Source organism: Channa argus, chromosome 7 (assembly GCF_033026475.1).
Source record: "Channa argus isolate prfri chromosome 7, Channa argus male v1.0, whole genome shotgun sequence".
NCBI classification, from domain to species: Eukaryota; Metazoa; Chordata; class Actinopteri; order Anabantiformes; family Channidae; genus Channa; species Channa argus.
In genome coordinates, this window is record NC_090203.1 from 11657150 (window position 1) to 11682454 (window position 25305).

Below are 25305 nucleotides of genomic sequence, written 5' to 3' on the forward strand. Positions count from 1 at the left end.
ACAAATGTAAGAAACAGTAGCAGGATGAGGCAACCTGTCAAAGACAATTGCTTGTGTAATGACGCTCACTTATGGGCCTGATCGCTATCGGAGCCAATAGCTGGATGCTACATTTTACCGATCAGGATATAAACAGGATTTGGTTTATATCCATATCTGCCTTCATATCATGCAGTGTACATGTATAACTATAGGTTGCTTAGTAATTTCTACAGGGGGATCCAACACTCAGTAAAAAAGCGCGGGTTGAACCATAGAGAAGGGAGAAGGGGGAGAGAATATGTAAGGACATACACTGAAGGAGAGACTTCAAAGAGATGTGGAGCATTGAACAAAGAACAATTATACCCCGTCTGAGCGGCACAAAAGACCCTGGCAGCTTGGCTAATCAGCACCCATCCACTGCAGTCAAGGACTGCTCATACACATACACGCCTACACATACACACATGCAGACATACAGTACAAACAGTATTGACTACAGATAAAGAGACTAGCACAAACTGAGCTTTGCAGATGTGTTTTCAATGGCACAGAGGAAGTCAAACCAAAAAGAGATCTACAGATGAAATGTAAAAGCCCTCCATGAGCTTGAGTCATACAATAAGTTCTTAATGTTGCTAATCTTGTCATGTTATTAAACTGGTCATAGATAACACATTTATTACGTACAGCTTATTTATTTACAAGATATACAAATAGAGTAAATTTTGTAAATACAGATTATTCATATTTAGATCACGTGCCATGACAAACATGATTTTTGGATTTTTGGATGTATATCTATGGTTGGAGTATGAGTTGTATGATGAGATACGTTTTTATGCAAACGTACAGATACGGAACCTGTTGTACTCCTTCAGACAATTTAATTAAGATGATGCTAAATCTCCTTTGACTTAAATCCTGGAAACTGCCCCACATGCAAACAACAATGGCCAGACTGTTGGTATTTTACTGTTAATTAACCCTCTTTATTGTTCTCTCTCCTCATGGGAAATTCATGCAGAATATAGTAATTCCATTAACAAAAATAAAAAGACTCAACATGAACCACTAAGAACTCTCCATGAGATATCAAAAGACAGCACCAGCAGCCATGTCTGGACCATATGGCATGTACTTGGGCAACCGCGTTAGGGCCATATGGCTGGTTTGGGTCAAAGATATGTTTTGGTTGCTCCCCTACATGGCACACCTTATGGCAGGTTCGTGTGAAATATGTTTAGACAAGGGGTTCCCATATCTCAGCATGTTTGGGCTGCTGATGACCTAGTGTAAAGTACAAATCAATCACTACAAATCGAAACAGATACAGTAACACTACTATTATTTTTTATAACAGTAATTTTTATTTTTTACAATAAGCATTGACTGGATGGATAAATAAAAAAATAACAAATGGGCTCTGACACTACATTTGATTGAAAAGAAGAACACTTCCTTCCTAACCCTTCCAATCTAGGAAAAGCCTTAATGACCTGAGTGTGCAATTAGTAATTAAGGGCTGTGATGCTAGCGATACCAGCGTGTTTTCAAGGAGAGCACAAATATAAACAAACAGGCCAATTACCTTGGAAACAACTTCCCATCTTATCCATTTGTCAGGGTGACATGTGGCCTTACCTGCTCTGGCCTACCCTTAATGGACATGGTGACAAACACACAAGCAAATCAACCATGGTCACATTTTCAAGAATGGCCACCAACATGGAAAAAATAACAAAAAAAAAGTGGAGAAGTTCACTTAGGCTCAAATCAAATGATCAAACTAATCAGTGATGGGTTACAGAACACTTCATACAATTAAAACTAAGATAGGCTCATACTTGTGCTTTTTGTATTTTTTTTCTCCTGAATCAGGTCATTTGCTAAATGACACCCACAGCACTCCATTGAGAAAAGGAAGGGGAGACATCAGAGACATGTTTAAAGACATTCATTGAGAGTCAAATTAATCTGTCGCCATCACAATATGTCCACACTAATAATGATCCATTTTGCTTGCTTGTGATTTAAAAGGATGGAATTATTTTTAACATAAAGAGTTATAACTAGCATAGAAGAAATCATCAGGGGTTAGATTGCTCCTATTTGGACAGTGGTGTAAACATTGGAAGGCATTGCAGCACCTCCTCCTTGGCCAGGGCCCAGAGTGCACTCTGAATAGTCAAAGAGGCAAACCTCTTAATCTGCCACAGGGACTTTTTAAAAGTGCTCTGAATGAACCAATCGTCCTACGTGAAGGAAGGATACACATTCAGTGTGCAAATTTATAGAAAGACCTAAAATTTTTCAACTTTGAAAGATATAAAAAGTTTGAAGTAAGAATACTGACCACAGAAACACACTGTCAGCCATATTCACATAGTTATAACTTCAGTGAGTGGCATTTAATTGACACAGTGCCATCAAAAGGAAGGAGACACCACTCTACTCCAGTGACTTACCGCCTACAGTAAGTGTGTCCTGATATTCTTCTGTGTCAAGAGTGCTCTGTGAATGTTCAGGGAAATGTTCTAAACCAGATGGACTTCAGCCGTGGTCTGAATTAACCAGTACTTCAGCATGGAGCCTCAGTAAACTGCAGCAACCAGAGTGCCAGCCTTTAAAACTCAAGACTGCATCAAGACAACTAACCTGACATCAAACATGAGCACTTAAACCTCACAAACCTGCTCATCTTAGGGGCTATGTTAACTGGTATTTAATTAACATCTATGTTAATGCTATGCTATCCTATCAAAGGGATTGGGACACTTAACTTCAGTGAACACTGTGTCAACATCAGGCCTGCACATTTAACTTTGACTTATGTTTTTAAAACACCTTCCCCCAACCAGGTTATTAGGTCTGCACCACACACAACTTCACCACCAACACGTCTTGTAGGGTGAATATGTGATCTGAGGGTGAAAGCAGAGAACACTCAGATGATGTAAGGTAAAAATATTTTAATGAAGTATGTGTCAGAGAGCATCAAAAATGCCCCATACTTTAACTACAAACTAGTAGAAAAATGTCTGGGGAGAATTTTGTTTTAATAGGAGAAGTAGATATTAGTTTGTAGGTTTAGGGATTTAGCTCTCAACCATTTGGGTGCTGTTGGAAACTACACGATTTTTACACAAAATGTGTTGAAAGATAAAGACAACAACATCAAACACTCAAATTACCAGATACACGGTCCACTGGGTAAGAGCCTCACTGATTGGCATTTAATTGACATTCTTGTTAATCCTTCAAAGGGAAGGAAACACCATTTTACTGAAGTAGAAAGCTGGTGTGTGTGTGTTTATGTGATTGTGTGTGCGCACATAAGATGATGGCAGGATGCAGAGTTGCATTATTAAACACATAGCCTCAAGTGTATTCGCTCATTATGATGGTATGGCAGAGAAGCCATGGTTCAATTAATATGCAGATAAGAGCTTCAATCATTGATCTTTCTGCAAGGACTGTTGGCAGGTGTAGATTGACTTAAAATCGTATTTTTTTGCACTGTTGGCTGGTTTAGACAGGTTGCAGTAGCTGGGCCAGTCAGTGGCTGCTGCTAAGAACTGGTTCTGGTTCTTATCTAAACAGAAAATTTAAGTGATGTGTTTATTCCTGTGTTTATTCCACCTTTAACAAAATAATCAGGAACATAACAAAACATACAGGAAATAGATATCTATCACTAAGACAAACATTAAGTACACTGAGAAAATCTAAGAGCAAAGGAAGAGACTGTCATCAGAAGGGAGCCCAAGCAGGTATGTGAACCTGGTCCTTTATAGAAGCTCCTCATCAAGCTGGGCTCCCTCTGTTTCCCCCTTCTCCTAAGGAAGGTCCACCTTTTCTAGACCTGCTCTTCTCAACTCTCCCAGTAATAGAGGGCAGGAGACAATTACCACTGCATAAACCGAAGACTCTTTGATGGAAATGTCACCAAGCGGCATGCTGTCAAGTGTTGAAAGAAACTGCTGTGAGACACCTCACTTGGTTCTGACAGTGGATGCAGGAAGAAATACACTTTAAAGGTGCTCTGAACCTTTCCTCTATTCATGGACTAATTTCAATGCAAAGCTAATTTTCGATGCAAGAAATGGGCAATATAATATAAACATTAGATGTTGTTGGTGTTTCTGGAATCGTCAGGAGCAACTGTTCCAGTTTGGGGGTCACAGTCCCCGGTCTGCCATTTAACATGGGGAGTATTTTCACATCTTTTCTAACTCGTCTTTCTTCCTACATCATTGCTACATGCCACAGGATCTTCATTTTCAATCACTTCCACAGAAGTATCCCATTTTGACTTTGGGATTTCCAGCTTGCCTCTAAATTGCCTCTAAATTGCCTGTGAATGTGAGTATGAATGGTTGTCTGTCTCTGTCTGTCTCTCTGTGTTGACCGTGGGATAGACCAGAGACCTGTGTGTACCCTGCCTCTTGCCCAATGACAACTGGGATAGGCTTCATGCCCCTGCAACCCTGAACAGAAAGAGTTTACAGATAATGGATGGATGGATGGATGGATGGACTTCCAGACTCCACTCGGCACAGATTTTTCTGTACACCATTCCAGCCACTTTATTATGGTGTTCCATGTATGCCCCGCCTGCAAGCATCTTGCACACTGCTCATGTGCTGGACTGTCTAAGGGGCATCTTTGCACAGCCTGCACCTGGAGTCTTGCCTGGTATGGTAGACCCCGGCATCAAATCTGTTCCTGTGCTGCTAGGATTAGTGCCTCTGTGCTGTTTTTCAGTCCAGCTTTGTCCAGCCAGTGGAAGGATTTTTGATATTAGCCACATCTACTATCTGCCGGTGGTATAATGGTTTGTCCTGCCAGGAGGTTACCTGCGCTTCCTTCTCTTGCTCCTCAGGTTTCTGCTGCCTGCCTCCAAGTCCTCTTTTGGCCAACTTATGCCATCAGTGTCCCTGATGACCGGCAGGGAATAAGTGTTAATAGCCAGGACATTGTTCTTCCCATTCAGCTGATTTCTAAGGACTTAGTCTCTGTAGGTACAGTATTTGCAGTTTCCAGTTTCCTTTTGTTTTCCTTGTGGTCTCTTCATGGTTCCCATTTGGTTCTCCATGTGCATGTGTGGGTACCTTCCTCCTACGTTCCTTCCACAGTCCAAAAACATGCATATAAGGTTAATTGGTGGCTATAAAATTGCCTGTAGGTGTGAATGTGAGAGTGAATGGTCTGTCTGTGTATGTCTCTCTGTGACCCTGTGATAGACTTGCGATCTCTCCAGAGTGTGTCCTGCCTCTCACATGATGACAGCTGGGATAGGCTTCAGCCTCTTCTGCGACCCACAAAGGATAAGCAGTGACAGGTAATGGATAGAACAGTACCCTCAGTTCTGACTATCTTTCTTTCTTGTTGCCATCGGACTACACTTATCAGTTCTGAATAACATTCCAGTGGGCTGTCTGTAGATCTTAGTGGTGTGGATCAGTGAGTTCACTCCTGGCAAGCAGCTTTATGTCATACATGTAGAGGAGATGGGTCATGGTTCCTACATTCTGTAGTTGGTATTCATAACCATAAGCATCTGCTTGGTAAATAGCACACTTGATGTTGACTTGTGCAATGGGCATGAAGTTGGCCTCTAGGTTTGTTTCCCATATCCCCACTGAGTTCTTAATGAAAGCTCTTAGAGGCCTGTTGATGTTGTATAGTTCCAAGCATTCCAAGATCCATGTGTGAGGCACTGATTCATAGGCTTTCTTGTAGTCAATCCAAGCAGTGAACAGGTTGGTATGTCTGGTCTTGCAGTCTTGAGTGACTGCTTTATTTATCTATCTATCTATCCATCTACACACACATGCACACAGACACACACACACACACACACACAGAAAATCACATAATATATTTCATAATGTCATCGTTCATTTGTGTCTTTGATGCCTTTACATCACAGCAAACAGTCTGACTGAGAAGCAGGTGTTCTGAACCATTAGCCGTTTTACCCAGGTTTTGTCACACTATATAAACTTTTATTTGATTATTTTTCTTGGTTATACAGCTAAGTGTGTTGCTCACCAGAGATAGTTTATAGCTTTTTAAAGGTACAGTGTTGTTAATACTGTGGTCTCTTCTAATGCACTGACTCCTTACACAGAAAAACTAATCAGATATTAGAATGCCCCCCCCCCCTGCCAACAGGACACGCTGTTGACATACTGAATTTACAAAAAGCCTATTATAATGGTCTGACTTAAAAATAAAACTAGGTTGACTGACACTCACCTATGGTCGACAGTTGGCTTAGCATGTCACAGCCCTAAGGCCTTCACTGCAAGAGGAGGTCAGTGTGAAAATTTTGTAGCAAAAGGTTTGCACAGGATTTAAACCGACACTCTTTAACCTCAGCAAGGGCAAAATACCAAACTAACAGCAGCTCTGCTGAGGTGAGTTCGCTTGATAAATACCACTGAAACAGATGCTAGACCACTCATAGTATTTTATTGAATTACAGTAGGATGATGGTGAAGGCTGTCATTTTAGGAGTGAACATCTGTATTTATAATTGACTACCTATAATAAATATGTGAGTCTTACATAGCTGTGTGAGAAAATGGGGGGTTGTAAAAAGGTGAAAAAAATAAACACCTTATGCACAGCCATCCACAACAGTGTGTCCTTTCACAGTATGGTTGTAGTATGCACTCAGGTGTTTGTTTCAGTGTTTTTACCAATGTGAGGAGCACACTGGATATGAGTAACTGGACATGGGCTCTTCTTCCTTTAACTGGACATCTAAAATAGATCCAGCTAAAACTAGCGATATCTTTAGAGTAATATATAAAGTAAGAACATTATATAATGTTTATTTTGTGAAGAGGTTTTTAATGTCTGTTCATTACTAGAGCCACCTCAAAAAGTATTAGGCCCTTCACTTCTGCAGTGGTCTTCATGTCTTCTTTGGTAATATTCCACCAGCTTCTCACACCTGGATTTGGACAGGTTATCAAATTCTTCCTGAAAGATGCTCTCAAGCTTGGTAACACTGGATGAAAAAAGTCTGTTAAATGTTACCTTCAAGTCTCTGTACAGATGTTTGTTGGGGTTTAAGTTTAGACTTTGGCTGTGTCACTCAAGGTCAGAGATTAGTCCCAAAGCCCCGCTTGGCTGTATACTTTGGATCATTGTCATGCAGGATGAGATCGTAACCCCAGCCTCAAGTCTTATGCCCTTTTGAGCAAATTGTCTTCAAGGACTTCTCTGTATTTGGCTTCATTAATCCTTTTCCTTAACTCTGACCACTTTCCATGACATTGTGGGAGAGAAACATCCCTGTAGGATCACGGTGCCACTACCATGCTTCACTGCATTCACTTCATTGTATTAACCAGATGATAACCAATGCCTGGTGTTCACCAGTCACTGTACAGACTTCAATTTGTGTCTCATTAGACCAAGAAGTCTTCCCCCTATGCTCACAGTCCTACAAATGCCATTTGCTAAGGTCCAAGCAGGATGTGGCTTTTTTCTAACAACTCTGCCAAGAAGGCCTGATTGGTGGCCCTCTGAAGCTCTCTAGAGTGAAATTTGGGATCTTTAAAAACCCCCAACCAAGGGCCTTCTTGCCCAGTCACTTGCTGTTTTTTGGTTGGACAATCATACAGCAACAATTATTGAGGCCATTTGTGGACTCCAGTACATTGTTATTGTACTAGGTCTAGGGTTTAGTTTGCATGTTCTTGCACATTCAGCTAGTGCAAATGTTCTTTCAACATCAGAAGTAACAAATGGTCAATGAGTAAATGTAAAAAATGATAGTAAAATAATAAATGTTTGCATCCCCCCCAAAATTAAATAAACATTAACTTTAATTCATAAAGAAAATAATCAAATTTATAATTGAAATTGTCTAACTGTGCATAAAATATTTATTTGTTGTTGATTTTGTTTACTCATTTTGCCATTTCAAAATAAGGGGGTACTAACGTTTGTAGATGACTGTTTGTCATCAATTGTTGATTGAAATAGCACTTAATTGGTTTGTCTTCCTCTTAACCTGTCTCTGTGTTGCTGTAACATGCATGTTTCCCATTGGGGATAATCTTTTCAACCTTTGAAAAGTTAGACTACACTGCAGGTTTTACCACAGTAAGGCAGATGCACAGCTCATGTAAAAAAACTTTGGGGTTAAAAATCAGAGTAAAAACTCTGACACAATTCCCATACAAGATTGTTTGATTCAATATGACTTATAATTTCAAGGATACAAGCTCCAATGTCCATTAAATAATAAACATCTTTATAACTTTATAACTTGCCTGAGACTTGCCGGTTTTTTATTTTCTTCAGGATCAAAGTAATCCAGGAACAAATTGCCTAAGCAAACAGGAATTACTAATAGCAAAATGTAAGCAGACTAAAACGGTTTTAATCAACAACAACTGACATTAATAGTCCCTGGCAAAATTATACTTGCAACTGTTTATACAGTACCTTTTTATATTTGAATAATGGTTAATGCAACAATATCCAAAACACCTTACAAAAAAGAATTAATTTATTCAGCCAAAACATTAATACTGGTGTTCTTAATAATGTTGTAGGGGACATGGGTCAGCAGGGCCACTCCCAGCAGTCTGCAGCTATGCAGATCTATACACAGCAAAATGTGATACACTGGCTGTGGACTAGACTAAGGCTACAGTATCTGCACACAATTTCAGAGATACTTCAGTCTGCATCAAAGTGGTGGACCAACTGACATAATAACATTGCCCTGTGTTGTCAGTATAGCTAAATATAGTTCAAAAGAGACAAAGTCTAAATATGAAATCCCAAGATCTGTATCTTGTAATAAAATGGCATTTACTTCTCTAATGTTTGTGTTAAATAGTACCCAGTTTTGTTTCAAAAGGGACAATGTGAAACCAAAAAGTTGTGAACAGTAACTTAGATGGTCACACACACACATGCTAAATAATGTTAAATGTCTTGTGAAAACAGACTCAGGTGGACATGAGTCTGCAGGAAGGGGAGGTGAGAGCCTGGTTCTAATAGAGACAAAGTGTATTTGGCTATCGATACTTTATCCAAGCTGAAATTATTGATCAACCTAGTGCATTCAGTCACCCAGATACCCTGCTGCCATAATGTACCCTACATATTTGATATGGGAGCTATTTTTACAACTTGGGTCTTTCAACTGTATGAAAAATTGAAAAGGACCAGGGGAGGGAGGTGGTGAGAGATGGAGGGAAGTTGCAAGGGAGGGGCAAAGAAAGAAGAGAGCAAAGGAAGAAGGATGGGAAAGATGGTGACAGATAGATAAAGAGAGACTCAAAGGGATTTACTGTAAGAGAGACAAATGTCAGAGGAGAGGGGAGGTGGTAGCGTGGAGAAAAGGCCATGAGGGAGGAAAAAAGATGGGAGATGGGAAGACCAAGAGAGACAGTAAGTGAGGGAGTAGAACAGAGATTGAGAAAGAGGTGACCTTTTATTGATTTCACTTGCTTAAATAACATGGCGCTCTGTCACAGCAATGCAGGTTGATGGTGTAAAGTAGTGGCCGAGGAAGGTGAAGAGGGGGCAGCGAAAGGACACGCCGTTTAGCCGGGCTCTCTTCGACCCCTAAGAAATCCTAAAATATAGTGATAAATCTCCTAAAGGAAGATTACCCTGTACTTTTACAAATTACACTTTTGTTAGTCACCCATTCATAGTGCGGGAGGAGGTTGTGTGCATTTTTTTCTTTCTTTCAGCAACTGTAAAAAGACATTCATTCATACACAATATTAAAGCCTACACACCCTCTTGGTGAGTTGCGTGTCCATCATGAAATTGTGCACATGTTTCTCGGCCTTGGTCAGCTCCAGCTTCCTGGCTACCACGGCAACCACAAGAGCTGTACAGCCCGCGCCCTGAGAAAGGAGGGGAGAAAGGAGGAGGAGAAAACAGAGCACTGAGTCAGTCAGTACAGAGGAGGAATTGGTAAATCAGTGGCTTTTGGCCGGGGAATTGGACCAGATGAATGAAGGCAGTGAGGATAAATATGAGGAGTGGAGCAGCAGCAACAGAAGGAGACGTGAATGGGAGAGAGGAGAGGATTAGGAGCGATAGCTCTGATCCAGATCCACATTTCCTCACGTTGAGAGGCAAGCCAAGTCTATTTTCACTTCCAATCCATCTGGTGTGAGATCCCTTCTATAGTGTCTATATGTAGCTGGAAAAATATGCCCTGTATAGATTTAAAAAAAAATAAACACTATCAAAATTGACACCATCTAATTTCCTTTAATTAGATGCTGTCAATCTGAATTACACGGTGTTAGTCTTCTCCTGTCATCTGAACCTTAAGGCCTGCAGGAAGTGTAAAAGTGTAAAACACACACCAGTTTGTCTGTATTCCAGCTCGACCCACATGGGACATGTGGCAAATTCATTTGGGAGAGAGTGACAGCGGTCTTTTAACTAGAAAGACATGCTTGAGAGGAGAAGAGAAGCAAGAACACGAGGAGGAAGACAGACTTAATTAACTTTCAGATTAGACACTGTTTTCAGTTGGGTTGTTGAGCGCTCACAGGTTCCTCTGAAGGGGCAAACACTGGGACAAAAAAACGAGAGAGGGAACGAGAAGATAAAGTAAGAGAAGAGCTATGAGTAAATATAAATGGGGAAGGAAGGAAACACAGAGGGAGGGATGAAGGCAGGAGACGGTGTGTGCACAAAATAGGAGGAGAGAAAGATGGTGAAGAAGGCAATGTTAATGAGGTCACACATCTCCTGATAAGTAATGAATTAAGATTAAGGGTGTTTAATGAAAATGTATGAGCGCTCTCCTTTCCTGTGTGTATGTGAACACATCTCACAGTGAAAGAGAAAAGGAGAACCAGACTAAAAGGCATAAAAGGAGAGAAGTGTTGTGAGTTTGAAAGCAACAAAGAGGGGAAAACAACATTTTAAAGCATGTCAGGAAATAGCCAAGCCTTCATTGTGCACACTCCTGAACGACAGGACAGGTTTGCCAAAAATAACTTCGGCCTGGTTGAGTAAAATCTAAGGCACAAACATGCATTAGTGCCCACGTCTGCACACTTATCCACTCTGTTTGTGTTTATTCAAAAACTATGAATAAAAACATGATGAGAGCTGATGGAAAACTCATGGAGCATTCATACATGTCTGTTTTTTTGGAAAAAGAGCCCTCTATGAATCGTTACAGTACAGTATGTACAAGTGTGCTGTCTGCTGTGCACATAACCAACTGTGTGTATGTGTTTGCGTGGGTGTTCAAAATTGTCCTCCTTGGTCAGAAACAGTGGGGTCCTGATTGGTTTGTCAAGGCAGACTTTGTGTGTATGTGCATGCATGTGCAAGGGAGTGTGTGTGTATGTGTGTTTCTGTGTATGTACAAGAGTTTGTTTGTGTATACGCCTTCATCCATTTCCAGCAGGGTTCCCTCTGCAATCTGCACAGAGTGACATGGCTGATGATGGCTGTACTGCTGTGATTTGTTTTTATTCCTGGTTGTTTCCCTCACTTCCTTCACTACAGCAAAGCCATCTACCAAGCTGTCGGAAAGAGGGGAATCACCCATCTGTGCTCCTGTGCAGCATCCACACACTCCAGGTAAAACTGCATCTTTTTAGCTTTATGCAAGAAGAACACAGGGAAATTGTTTTACGAACAGTGCGACAAACAGAAAAGAAGATCCAATTTAAAAAACATTTGATTAGTGTGCACAAAATGATCACCTACAGGTGAAAAGAAAAAAGAGAAGAAAATGGTCTGAAATGGCAGCTACTCTGCATCTCTTTAATCTTCTGACCCAGCAAGAACTACAGTACAGCTCCATATACTCAATGCCGGTCATGACATACCAAAAGAAAGAAAAAATAGTAACAACTCTAAAAAAAAATGGACTGGAAAAAATTATACAAATATCACCCCTTCGATTGAATACTTTTACCACTTTTTGCTTTAATTACAGCCTTGTATCTGTTTGGATCCCTCTACTTTTCACACCTAGATGACTGCTGCTGTACCACAGGTCTTTCCACATGTTTTTAGTAAGATTCAAGTCTGGGCTCTAGTCAGGGCATGCAAGGACTTCTTAGTTACTGGATGGTCAGTTACGGCCTGAAAATGGCCCAGATGTCCTTTGGGACATTCTCATGTTTAAAGGTGAACCTTCCCCCCATCTTCAGCCTTTTGGCAGAGGTTTTCCACAAGGATTTGATGGTAATATGTCCCATCGATGTTGCTCTTTTGTTCTGAAAAGTGCCCCACTCCCAGCTGAAGAGAAACACCCATACAACAGGATTTCACCACCTCTGTGCTTTACTTTAAGTATGGTGTTCTTCAGATGGTGACTTGTATTGTCTTCCCACCAGATGGACAAATTAAGACCAGAGAGTTTAATATTGGTCTCATCTCATAGCACCTTTTTCCATTTGGCCTCAGAACCTTCCAGATGCACTTTGGCAAAGCTCAAACAAATGAATAACACTGAATATGCCGTTTCTTAAGCAGTGTTTTTTGCAACCCATCCACAGAAGCCAGACCTATGGAGCACTTGTGATGTTGTTCTCCCATGCACACAGGGTCCACTCTTTGCTATGAAGTCCGGGGAGTTCTTTAAAGTTGCCTCTCGGTAGCTTCTCTTACCAGTTTCCTTCCTGCTCTGCCATCCAGTTTAGAGGGAAGGCCTGGACCAGACAGAGTCGTGTAGTTTCAACTCCCTTTCCCTTCTTAATTAGAACTGTTTCTGTAGATACAGAAACCCTTTTAATTTCTTTGCACCCATCTCTTGACTTGTGCATTTTCAAAACTATGTCCCTGAGATCTTTGTGCCTTTCCACCACATACCACTACCAAGCACTGAAATGCTCTAGGAATAGCTTTTACTAGTTCATTTAAAGTTTTTCAGGGTAAAGTTTTAAAAATACAGTCTCCACAGAAGACATTCTATATGTTACTGACATTATAATGCACTATAAAGAGCACTTAACAAACATCAATGTAAATAAAAACATGAATGGCATTATCTGATATGAGCTTTAACTTAGACAACATGTGTCTGCTTCTTCATATAATAAAATGCTCACTCTGTTTAAGTATGTTCTTGGAGTCTACCTCACCAACATCGACCCACCCACACAGCCACATGAAATAACACACCTGGTAGCCTTGGGGCAGTGGTATATTCAAACACTGTTTATCTCCATGTGTTGTCATAGTAACGACAGCAAGAATATCTCCTATAGAACGTCATTATAATTATTCTCACCGTCTCAAGAAAAGATCACTTCTTCTGTGCCCTCAACATGTCACTCTTGCACCCCCTCTCCCCTCATTTCAGACTTTCCTTCCATGTTCTCGTTTACCACCACCTGCTCTTCCCGGTCTCACTATCTCCACCTTCCTCTTTCTACCTGCATTCTCACTCCTTCCCTGATGACCAACGAAAATAAACCACTCTGTACACTCCAAAAAGTGTAGAGAGAGTGTGTCTGTGTGTGTGACAGAAGAGGAGAGTGTGTGTGGGAGTCATATTGAGAGTGTATGTTCAGCTCTGTGTCAGCGTTGTGTGGAGGATGCAGTCTGTAGCAGTGGGCTCAGGCCGATGTGTATCCACCTCTTGTTTTGTGCCTTTGTGTGTTAACACTACAGTAAGAGTTGTACTCTGTCGAAAACCCAGATCAGATGATTCACACAGCAAGCAGGGGTCTGTCTGTGTGTGTCTTTGTAAAAGTATTCTTTATTCACACATTTAATGGACTACGCAGTTAAGAAAGTCGGTGAGCTGGCAGCTACAGAGAAGTTGGTTAGAAACAGTGAGATTGAAAGAATGAAACAAAGTACACACATGAGAAGCATGTTGGAGTTAAACTGCATCTTACTGGTTTCGGTGTTTAGCGCTAGTTGTTGCTGTTTTAGATGTAGTAACAAAACACACTCAACTCAAGTGCAGATTTACTGGGTTAGTGATAAAAATGCAATTCTAGCAGCCTGTTGTCTCATTTTCTTGATGACACAAATGAGGGGTTGTGCTATTTGTTTTTCTAATCAGAAACACTTACTAATAAGGTAGAAATAAGTGATATTCTGATTGGTTAGACGGGAGAACCTTGCTTAATAACCTTTAGAAGCAAAAATATCTGCACTGCTGCCAGTGCTGTTCAATAAATCTGGGTCACAGGAGGCTTTGACAGCACCTCTCCACATTAAGATAAGTTTTGGAGCATACTTCTATTGGAAAATATTCAAAAATTGAAGTTACATGTTATATTTTTAGAGGGCCACTACACCGCCGCTCAAATTTAGCCCTATTTGCCAAAGTTTGGTTCAGCTGAAACATCTGGTCTCTCTCTTCACATGGAAATACATCTAATTTTGTGGTCTATTACGTATGCAGTGATGACCATAATGACAGTCGTCAGGGAAGCTAAGAGGATATTTTTGGTAGCAAGGTAATTTTAGAATGGCCATTAGTAACTACTTTCTCTGCATCACCTTGTTAACTTGACAACACCATTACCTTACATCTCTCATCCTATGTATTTATCTCTGCGCTGTCCATGTCTGACTCTAACAGGAACCTCTCCCTCCTCCTGCTTCAAAACTGCTGCTGTGGTGCATTGCTCTGCTCCCCATATTGTGTTTTGTAAATACTATGTAAAGGCCAAATAGTACCAAGGTGTGTAGTGCCCCCTTAAACATGTAATTAAGAAATGTGAAGACAATAATGGAGTGCTGTAAGCATGATGTTTTTTGTAGGCCAACCTGGAAGTTGACATCTCCCAGTTGCCTCAACAAAAAGTGAGCAGGATTTTTACAGTGGCATTTGGAATATTATAGGGTCTGTAGCTTTTAACTTTTACTTTTTACAAACATAAAAAGCTCTACTTCTTTCTATTACAGAACTTCCTGTAGTGACCTGATTTAGGATGGTGATTATGAGTTATAAACTCAGAGAGCCAGTTTAGATGAATTAGTAAAGTAGATGCGTCTCCGTCTAACAAAATGTCATTTATTGTTCCAGATAGCCTCTGTCTTATTTAACCACTTCTCTAGCCATTTTTAAACATGATAATCTCTCTACTTTATCTTAACTACAGACCTCATTTTAGGCATTTGCCAAAAACCATCTCAAAACAAAACCCATTGACTTCAGGTTGACAGAGTAATATCCAAATAACATATCCAAAAAAGCATTTGTGGAGACAACAACTGCACACTTTACATCTTGTTCAATGAAAACATTTTTGTAGTTCGACTATCATTTTTGTATGATTTCAATGAGTACAGGCTCGCTTGCAATGATCCTGAGTTTTTACATTGACAAAATTTCAGCCGTGGCTTTACTCTATGTAGTATCATCCATCCAGTTTTTGCAATTGCAGTAATTCAGAAAGCCAGTATAATTATCTGTAAAGTAAAAAAGTAAAATCTACAGTTAAGCTGTAGATCGAATGAAAATGAAATGACCATTTCCAGACTTATTCTTTAAACACAAACAAAATGTCATACCAGAGACAGGAAATGAGACAAGAGACAAAAAGCAAAGAAGGAAGAACACCTGTGAAATGAAGCAAACAGTCGGCAGATTAAACACTGATACTAACAGATGGACAGAAGATAGAAATAAACACATGGCCTCGGGGAAGGAGAGACGGACAGAGAGGAAAAGAAAGCTCAAAAAAGATAAAGATAGAGAGAGCTTGAGAGAAAGGTAGAAACAGTGGTAAAGAACAAAAATGAAAGTCAAAGAGAGAGATAAATAGAGTGGGAGGACAAGGCATGCAAAAAGGTGCGACTTTCATTATGCAATGAGGACAGACAGGGAATAATATGAACACACATGTACTTGTCTGTCTACAGTAGTGAGGACACTCAGTGATATGATGTAAAATTCAACCATCACAACTACATGCCTAACCCCATCCTTTTCCCTATCCCCAACTGGAACAGGATTCTAACTTTAGCTGTGTTTCTCTTTGTCCTCAGCTATCTGAAGCTGTGTGAGCTCAGTATCTGTCATCAAAACAAAGGGTTCAGACAGTTTGTCGACAAAAACATAGAAAGACACACACATGACACACATGCTTACACACCCAAAACAGACAGAAGCACAGATGCAGGCTAATTCAGGGATGATTGCCCAAAACACACAAATGGCAGAATTTCTCTCGTGAATGACAGCATGCTCTCTAATCTGCTGACCTTTGAACATGGGCAGGACAGCACTAAGGGGAGGGAGAGCAAGAGAGAGAGAGAAAGAGAGAAAGAGAGAGAGAGAGAGAGAGAGTAAATGTACTGACCATGATTCCTGTGAGCAGACAGACTCCTTTGCCACAGTAGGTGTGAGGAACCATGTCTCCATAGCCGATGGACAAGAAAGTGATAGAGATAAGCCACATGGCTCCCAGGAAGTTACTGGTCACATCCTGGGCATCATGATACCTAAAGGCAAACATTGTACATGTTCAGAGGATAAAGTCAGTCGGTAGTAAAAGAGATAAATATTAACAAAACATGACAATTGGCTTGCTGTCTGCTAATGTGGGTGTCAAACCTCAAAGACGTGTCCGGCAATTTTGCCTAACACAGAACATAACACATACTTTAGCTGCAGCTCTAGCCTCCATCAATCCTGCTCTACGCACAAAACTGTTGCTATAGCAACCAAAAATGGAGCAGATCTGAAACAAAGTTCTTTTTGCAAAAACTATTCAACGACAAAAAAAAAAACGTTAATTCGAGCACTGGATGTTAGAAACAGGTGAACTGTTTTTGGTCTGAGCTCTTTTTTGTTTTGCCCAGGAGACACACTCTTTAAATTCTCCAACTTGCACCTTGCTTGAAGATGTTTAATTAAATTTTATTTTATTTTTTTGGGTTAATTTGGTTTGGGGAGAAGAGGAAATACAAATTACAATTGGATGTGGACCACACAATGGCTTCCCAGCAGCTGGGCTATGATGCATTTAATCAAGCTTATTAACCAACTGACATTTCCTGTATTTCCTTTATTATCTCTAAAACATGGTCAGTTTTTACTCTCTACTTGATGCTTCATCAATGCAGAATTATATTAGCTTTCATTGAATGTGATTATCAATTCCTAAATGTATCTTGATAATTTGAGTTTATAACTTCAAAAGCAGAGACACTAATTTATTTTCAAGAATCTGTCTGCTGGATTAAGAAACCTGAAAACAGTATGCACAGCCATATGGTTTCGGCTGTTAAGCATTCAAGCACAACTTCTATTCCTTCACCTGTGTGTGTAAAACAACATCCATTTTCCCAAATGAAACAATCACTGCAAGATGTTAAAAAGACAGAGATATTTCTTCCCCTCTATCCACAGCTTTGGGTTGGTATGTGACCTGCTGAGGCTCCATCATATAAATATAACTTTGAAGAATTTAATGTCCCTGTCATCTATGTTTACATGTCAGTAATCAGCTAATAAATGATTCATGACGTGCTGTGAGATTTTCTTGTGTATTTGTTTATATATTGCCTACTTTAGTGTCAACACCAAATGCATTTTAGAAATATATGTCATTGTTGGCAAATTATTAAATATTCATGTCCTTACATCTACTTACAACTCCATGATGGTGCTATGTAAATAAAATTGTTTATAAGTAGCTCATGAATGCTAATTTTGTGTAGCTGTGAGAGGATACATTTTAAAATAAAGTGTCAATAAAGGTTTCTTCCTGTTATATTGATAGACAAAATACACAAACTAAGTAACAACTCTAGAGTTTGGATCCAATTAAGTGTACAACTGGTGAGAAAGCCTCATAAACTGATGTCTAAAGATGGATTATGTTGCACACATGTCTCAGATTATATTTCCTGCCAGTTGAATTTAATTGCTTTGCTGAATTCCTCATCCAGTCACAGTCCAACACTTTTTCTGATGCACACACAGCCAAATTCTCCATCTTTGTTACTGACCTCTCACACACTCGTACGGTCCAGGCAGCGATGATCCAGAGAGAGATGCTGAAGACCAGCAGCACCGTTCCAGGGCAGATAGTCATAAGGGTTTTCATTACAAACCGTGTGTTAAAATGCACCTGAAATACATAAATAGACAAGTACAAACAAACTCGGTATGAGAGAGTTGCTGTGTGTATTGTGGTCCTGAACCTTCAACTTATATACTCTTGCCCACACAGGTTTTATATTTTACGAATTATAGTTCTGAACACCTTTTCATAGTGACACCTTTCTGAGAAGCTCCAGAATTCAATGTGAGGGCTCGATTTCTGATTTGGGTCATGCTATAGAGCAGATGATGTCACACAATTCCAGAATTCATCAGTTAATGGCAGAAATATTGACCTCTCAATGATTAACCTGTAATACAAACTTTCATGACACTGCCGTGATAACTTCAACCAAAGGAAACGCTGCTGATGTTATCAAGGTGCCTTTTCAAAATTAATTTCTACAGCAACCCACAGTTTTTACTTATTAATCACATGTATGAACCTATAACACGACAGACTAGTTACAGCTGGTTAGCAAAGCAGTTACACACACTTCCCGTTGCTCATGATAATAATACTTATGATTAAATGACACTTGAATTAGATGTCTGTATACTGCAGATCTGTATCCCCGGTTTCTGCCTCTGTATTACTTACTCTTCAGTCACAGAGATAACCCGCTATTAGCCAGTCTTAGGTCTTAGGCATTTCCAGAATCCACTTCTTACCATCTGGATAACCAGAAATAAATAACCAAATCCACTTATTAAAAAAATGTGTGTTTCACAGATATTGCCATTTCCAAAATTAGCTGGTTTGTTAAAAACAAATTCCAGCAGCACCATTAGCAGGTAGAAGTTCGTCTGTCTGAATACCATGAGTGTGTCCTATTGAAGAAAAAGCATAATGATGACATGTATTATAGGTGCCACAAGTAAAAATAGGTGTTTCCCACCCGTGTACACCTGGACATAGACTGTGTAAACAGTTTAATTCATTAACAACCAGCAGAGCAGATGATTTAATTATAGCATTCAGACAGTAAAAGTAGCCTATGAGGATATGGAAAATACCCTCGGAGCTTGGACGAGTGCTATAAAATGATTTTTTTTAATTGCCGTCTTTGGCTCTGTGACTCCAAAGTAAGCAGAACTAATTTAGCTTAAGCTGCTGCTACTGGTCTGTAACACAGTCTATTCTGACTGTTCCGATCAGTCTGAAAACATCACATCACAGGTAATGTAAAAGTCAGATATGTTTTGTAAGTTTTGCAAAACATGCTCAATGTATGTAGAATAAAGTGCACAATGAACGCTTAAAATTCCTAGTAGCACCATCTACTCATGCCTTCATGGCTGCATACACAGAATTAGTCACGTGACGTCCAAAGCTCTATAGTGTAATTTTATCTCAGGTTCAATTGTCAGTAAGGGAGAGAATATCAACTTCTGAAAGTAGGATGATCTGAGAGCAACGGTTCAGGCCAGTTGTCATGTTACAGCTGCATTTCAATGGCAGCTTCACCCCGTCTCTCCATCGCTGTACCCTGAGGGTCAGAAAAGTGCCATCGCAGATACACTGGCAACCGGCTAAATCACTCATCTAAAATCTATTCCATCTCTCCTGTCCTCCTCATCGTAGTTTGCATAATTCCACAACGCGCTTAAACTCTGAAATTGGATAGCAATGTTTATCATTTAAAGTTATAACAAGCGGGGCACAGATCATTTATTGCATGGCTTGTACACATTTCTCTGCATTCTTATTGCAATCTCATTCTAGTCTTTTCTTTTCATGCCCCATTTCAGCTGTATGCAATATCTTGTTTCCATTCCATCTCCTATTGTATTATGAAAGATCTAACATAGCTTAAATCTTATCATCTATGTACAGTGATAATGAAAGGAGAGTTGGGAGATTTGAACTGGTAGATGAAATAAAAGGACAGAGGACTTTTGGCAACCAAAACCTTAAATGCCACCTGCACAGACACACATATGCAAGAACAAAACCTTTCAGACCTTATTTAGGGCACCTATACTCCTGGAGGAGGCATCGGTAAAGAGTTTGCTGTGCAGAAGCATGACTCTGGCGATGAGGTAGAGGCGCAGGAACATGGGCACACTCAGCACCATGTCCAGGTCAGCCTCGGCCTGCGATGGCGCATATGAGAAGGCGAGCCGTGCCCGCCACTGAAACTTAAAGTCCCCAGGCACTGGATGCACCGCAGACACCAGTAGCTCCAGAGCGATCAGCAGGACCCTCTCCATCGTCATGGCGATGCGCCAGTCATCCGCTCCGTTGTCGATGACAAACAGCTGCAGGGAGAGGAAGGACATGAAGAGGAGTTAAGAGAGGAGACAAGTTACGCTTGCTTTAATGCATTGCAGTGCAAACTTTTCATCATAATCCTCTGTTGGCACAGTCCACTCATCAGTACAGCTGACTGATCTGATGATTAAAAGAACCAGCCACAATTTAGAGTAAATGTCTCTTTCCTGAGATGTGAAACATCATCCATCTAATCCGTAATCTATTCAGACCACACACAGTGCTTTGGCTCATTTTAATGTAACTCTTGTCTTATTAAAATTAAACCAAAGATGCCAAGTGATCTCAAGCAGCTACTCTTACATAAAACAGGTTCATAATTACCATAGTGTTTTTCTAAAGAAGACCATTACGCTGGTATTTCTTCCAGTCTTGTGTGCACGTGCCTAACAATGTTACTTCAATTGCTGTTTTCCCTCCACATATGTTGATGTGTTGTGCTCGTAATTGCTGTGGTTACTCTTGATATTGTTGCCAAGGCCGTTGTTACAAGGAAGTGGAAAGAGCAGGTTTCGTACAGGGGCCCTCCTTCAGACGGTGCTGACAGAACTTGGGGGTGGAGGGAGATGTAGGTGAGTTTGGGAGGGCAGTGAAATTGGGGGGTGGGGAGTTGATGAGAAGAGAAAGCAGGTGGTGGCAAAAGATGGATGAAGTGCAGAGGAAATGAAGAGATAAAGATAGGAATGTGAAACCATCAGGGAGAGGGGGACTCTGCAAAATTTTTCCGTCTTTTGAGCGCTTAAAAGCCTTATTTTGCTAAACGCATGGAATCCAGGACTATACAGTACCTTGAATTATTTAAACCAGTTTCAGTACAAAGAACTTGCTATAACAATTTTCTGTAAATTATGTCTGTAAATAAATCATAATGCTTCACAAAATTAGAAAAAAACAATTATACATAATTGTGAGGATAATTGATTTGCAGGAGAAAAAGCGTTGGAATTGTCATGCACATTGCAATTTAGCAGAGTACATAGCATGTATTTTTTCACTTTTTAAATACAAGATAAAACTTTGAAGACTTAAAATTAAAAAAACAAAATTGCTGTGATAGGAGGAGAGTCCACTTTAACAGATACTGCAGTGAGTAATAGCTGTTGCTAACAGTTACACTTTACTACAAATAATCTCAAGGAGATTAATTGAGAAAACAAAACAAATGTAAAAACAGGTCAAACACTAACACAGGCAGGCGTAATCACAACTGATCAGTGTCACACTGAAGAGAGGCCGATGAAACCTATGGATACTACACTACATGTTCCATCATTATCTATACTTGGCCCTGCAGGATGTATATGTTTTCCTTGTTTGGCTGTTGTAACGTGCACACACGTAGCCCACATGTGCAGCCTACGCACACACCTGAGTGATTGTGTAAGCTATCATTTGAACCAAGGGTCAAACAGTGGCTGTATTCTTAATGATTTTGGAGAGTGTATATGCGTGTTTGTGTGTATATGCTGTACTTGTGTGTATTTGTGTATGCCTGAGTGAGTTTGAGAGAGAGTGTGCAGACCCAGCCTCGTCATGGTGACTGTTGCCAAGGCGACAACATCAAAGAGCAGCCAAGCTTAATTAGGATCCCCAGCGAGAGAGCGAGAGAGAGAGAAAGAGAGAGAGTGAAAAAGAGAGGAACGCAGTTAAAGACAAGGCAAGAAGAAAGAAAAAGGAGATACAGGAGAAAAGACAGAAAGGTGTGTGTGACAGCGAGTGAAGAGGTACCGAGAGGAAAGCACAGACAGGGTTTCTTACACTTGTGTTTTCAGCTGAGACTTGCAAATGTTTGTGTGTGCGTGTGTATGCGGGCTCATCCTACAGGGACAAAAATCTATTCGCACTGTCACATTACAAGGACAAAAAGCTGGTACAAACAAGTTAAATCCCTCAAATTCAGGCTTAAGACTCATTCCAGGACTGACTGGAACTAGGTGTGTATAGTTATAGTTTTGATTAGTCTACAGGGAAATAAAGGAAGTCAATATGTACTTGTTTGAGTCACAGAGCAGGGCACCAAACTTCATATATATTTGTTCACACTTTTGAGAACACTTTGTGCCTGCAAACCATTCATTCTCTTCTCCAACTTTGTGAGGAACAGAACCACAATATCAGCACTATCTGTCTTTCTGTCTACCTCTCTGTTTTCCCTCCTTCCAACAATCCTTTCTCCACTTACTTCTTTCTCTGAATGACATATTTCCAAATCAAAATTGAGGGGATCCAGTTTCTTTTCACTGGAGGAAATGAGCACCTTTCCTTTCCGTTTCCCTCCTCCTTCCCCTCCTGTCCTGTCCTCCCTCGCACTCCTGCTGTCGGTCTTTTCCTGGCTAAAGTGCCATGAGGAAGGGATAAATAATTAAATTCCATTAGGAAAGTCATCTGTCAATTGGAGTGAGTTAGTGCCACTGCCCCTAAATGACCAGGACAGAGGAAAGACATGGGGAAAAAAGCAGAGTGGGGTGGAAAGCGGAAAAGCAGGTAGGGATTACCTATTTACTGTATGTGTTCATATCTCCACATGACAGACACAAGCTGTCAGTGCTATCAGGAGACAAACATGGGAGAAACTAGCCCATGGGGAAGAAGGAACAAGATTGTGGAAAAAATGTGTCTCCTGTTATTTTCTTAATTTTAACATAATGTGGCATCACAGGGCAGAGGGCATGTGACAAGAAAAGGCAGAAAGCAGAGAAGACAGGAGGAGGACAAAAAAGCAGAAAACAAAAAGCCCAGAGGGAGACGAAGAATGAAAGAACAAAAGTGTTTTAAAATGAAGACACCAAAAAAGGCTGGGATGGCAAAGGTGTAAAGCCTAAGAGGACACTCCTGACCTCGAACACCTGTGCTACAAAATCCTGATGGTATCCATTCATGGATACCATCATGATTCGACCATTTCCAGTCCTCCTGGCCACCGTACCTTTGTAATCATGTTAAGACCCTGATTGCAGATGTCTTTCATCATGGAACCAGATGTGGTGCTGGCCAGACTGCCAAGCAAACAGGCGAGACATGCACGGGCAATTTTGGATTTATACACATGTAGATAGCCTCGACAAATGCAGAGGTAGATGCAGGCAAATGATGCCTAAAGCACTTCTCAAAAGAGCGATAATATACTAAACATCATTTTGGGATGAAGCTAGCACTAATCACCGAAGGAGACTGTGACAAAGCAAACACTGCAAGGCATGCACGCATACTTTTTCACATATACAGTCACGCCTTTGGGAATGTCTACGTCCTACAGCAGGGGAATCCCTCGAAATTCAGAAAATAACTGGGGAGAGCCAATCATCACACACAAACACAAATTCACACACCCAGATATATTGTAGGTGAATATGCAGAGAGGATAGCACACTTTGCTTAACTGTAATGCAGCTCTGGGGGAACACCTACTCAACTTTAATACAACTGTTAGAGGAAAGAAAGGGGAGAGGGTGTCTTGGAGGTGAAAAGGAAGTGTTGAGGAAAGGTGGATGACTGTGGTGTTTGTATGAATGAACGATGTTAGTTTGCCACTAGAAAGTCTAAAAACAGCACTATTGAGGGAGAGTGAAGAGCGGATTCCACCAGTGGCAGAAATTCCCTTCATTTAGTGTAATAATTAAAAGACAAACTGGGGTTCTGAAAATGGTCAGAGGCTAGTGACACACAAGTGCTGCCTGATAAATTATCATTTCTTGAAAACAAGTGGGTAAAATGCTCATTCATGTCAGCAGTCTAAGGAAGGTGCTGCATTTTACCTAAGTCTCATTTCCTCCTCTCTTATGGTTCCCAAGGCACATGTACATTATTGCAGAGTCTGACATGAAATAGCCATGATAGCATTAGACATCTCAGGACTGCAGGCTCACTTTAAAGTAGAGAAGACAACCAATTGTTGGAGGACTACTGCTCATTTTATTTCCCCAATGCCATCTTTCCTGTCTTGAGTGGATGTGAGTGCCAAGGCGGTGTCTTTATGATCAATGGACAGCTTCTAAAATCCTCTAAAAGTAACCGAATAACAAAGTTCACTAATGCCTAAAGTGCACTAATGGACTTCAGAAATATCCCTTTCTCACAAACTCTCTTAGAGTTTCTATTTGATTAATCTGAACAACAATTCAATTTTTGCCTTTCAAGTCTGATTTCTTGCAAGTTTATAAGCTAAAATTAATCCTTTCATTTTGGAGCACTCTGTTTCGTGTTGCTGGGTATGTAAAAGTTTCAGTGTGTGCGTAAGTGTGTGTGAAGAAAGACAAGGCCACTGGTGAGCTGTCAGATCAGCTGCTCAAGCAACAGAGCAGAACTTTAAACATGTGAACATGTAGGACGAAACATAGATGTACCTGGATGCTGCATGAACCACATAAAGATAAGTTGCAAAGCTTCTTATTAAGAAAATATTTAACTTTTTTTAAGCACAAAGGCCACTTGGAAACTGATCCATAAAAATAGCTGTCTTAGGACAATTGTCTTGATTCATCTTTGGCTAGACCAATAATATTTTAAACCTCAGAACCCATTATTCCTGACCACTCTCAGTCAGTTGGGTACAATGTTAACTCAGACTAATGGTGTTTGGTTGCCCAGATTGGACAGTAAATCACAGCACTTTCCAAATGTCTCCTGAGCTCATAGCGATGATAACAATCTCTGCTCAAATGCTAATAATATCTGATGACAGTCAGTTAAGCTTTTGTATAAATTCAGTCTCAAAGATCAAGTGAATACATTTTCCAAAGGTGTGGACTTACAACCAGGTTAAATTAATAGAAAATTGAAGTGGTTAAGACCTGGTCACATTTTCTTTTTTGTTTTTTTTGTTGGCACTCCCTACTCACTACTCACTACTAATGACAGACAAGTTTCCACTGAAGTCATGAAGTATATTTACCTTCAAGTTTCTGTTGAGAATATTTTTTTACATGTGTAAATATTGTACTTGCAAAAACAATTTCATATTTCTATACTTCTAAGCTTGTTATAATACTAAATGATCTCCAGC

The 25305-nt window shown here is 40.3% G+C and overlaps 1 protein-coding gene across 1 annotated transcript in view; it reads right to left on the reverse strand.

Annotated features, from left to right (window-relative positions):
• Window positions 1–25305, reverse strand: part of kcnn3 (potassium intermediate/small conductance calcium-activated channel, subfamily N, member 3) — a 49193-nt gene that overhangs the window by 4419 nt on the left and 19469 nt on the right. The window contains 4 exon segments of the mRNA XM_067510802.1: window positions 9768–9878; window positions 16281–16422; window positions 17935–18056; window positions 19994–20290. Coding sequence (XP_067366903.1) covers window positions 9768–9878; window positions 16281–16422; window positions 17935–18056; window positions 19994–20290 — 672 coding nt within the window.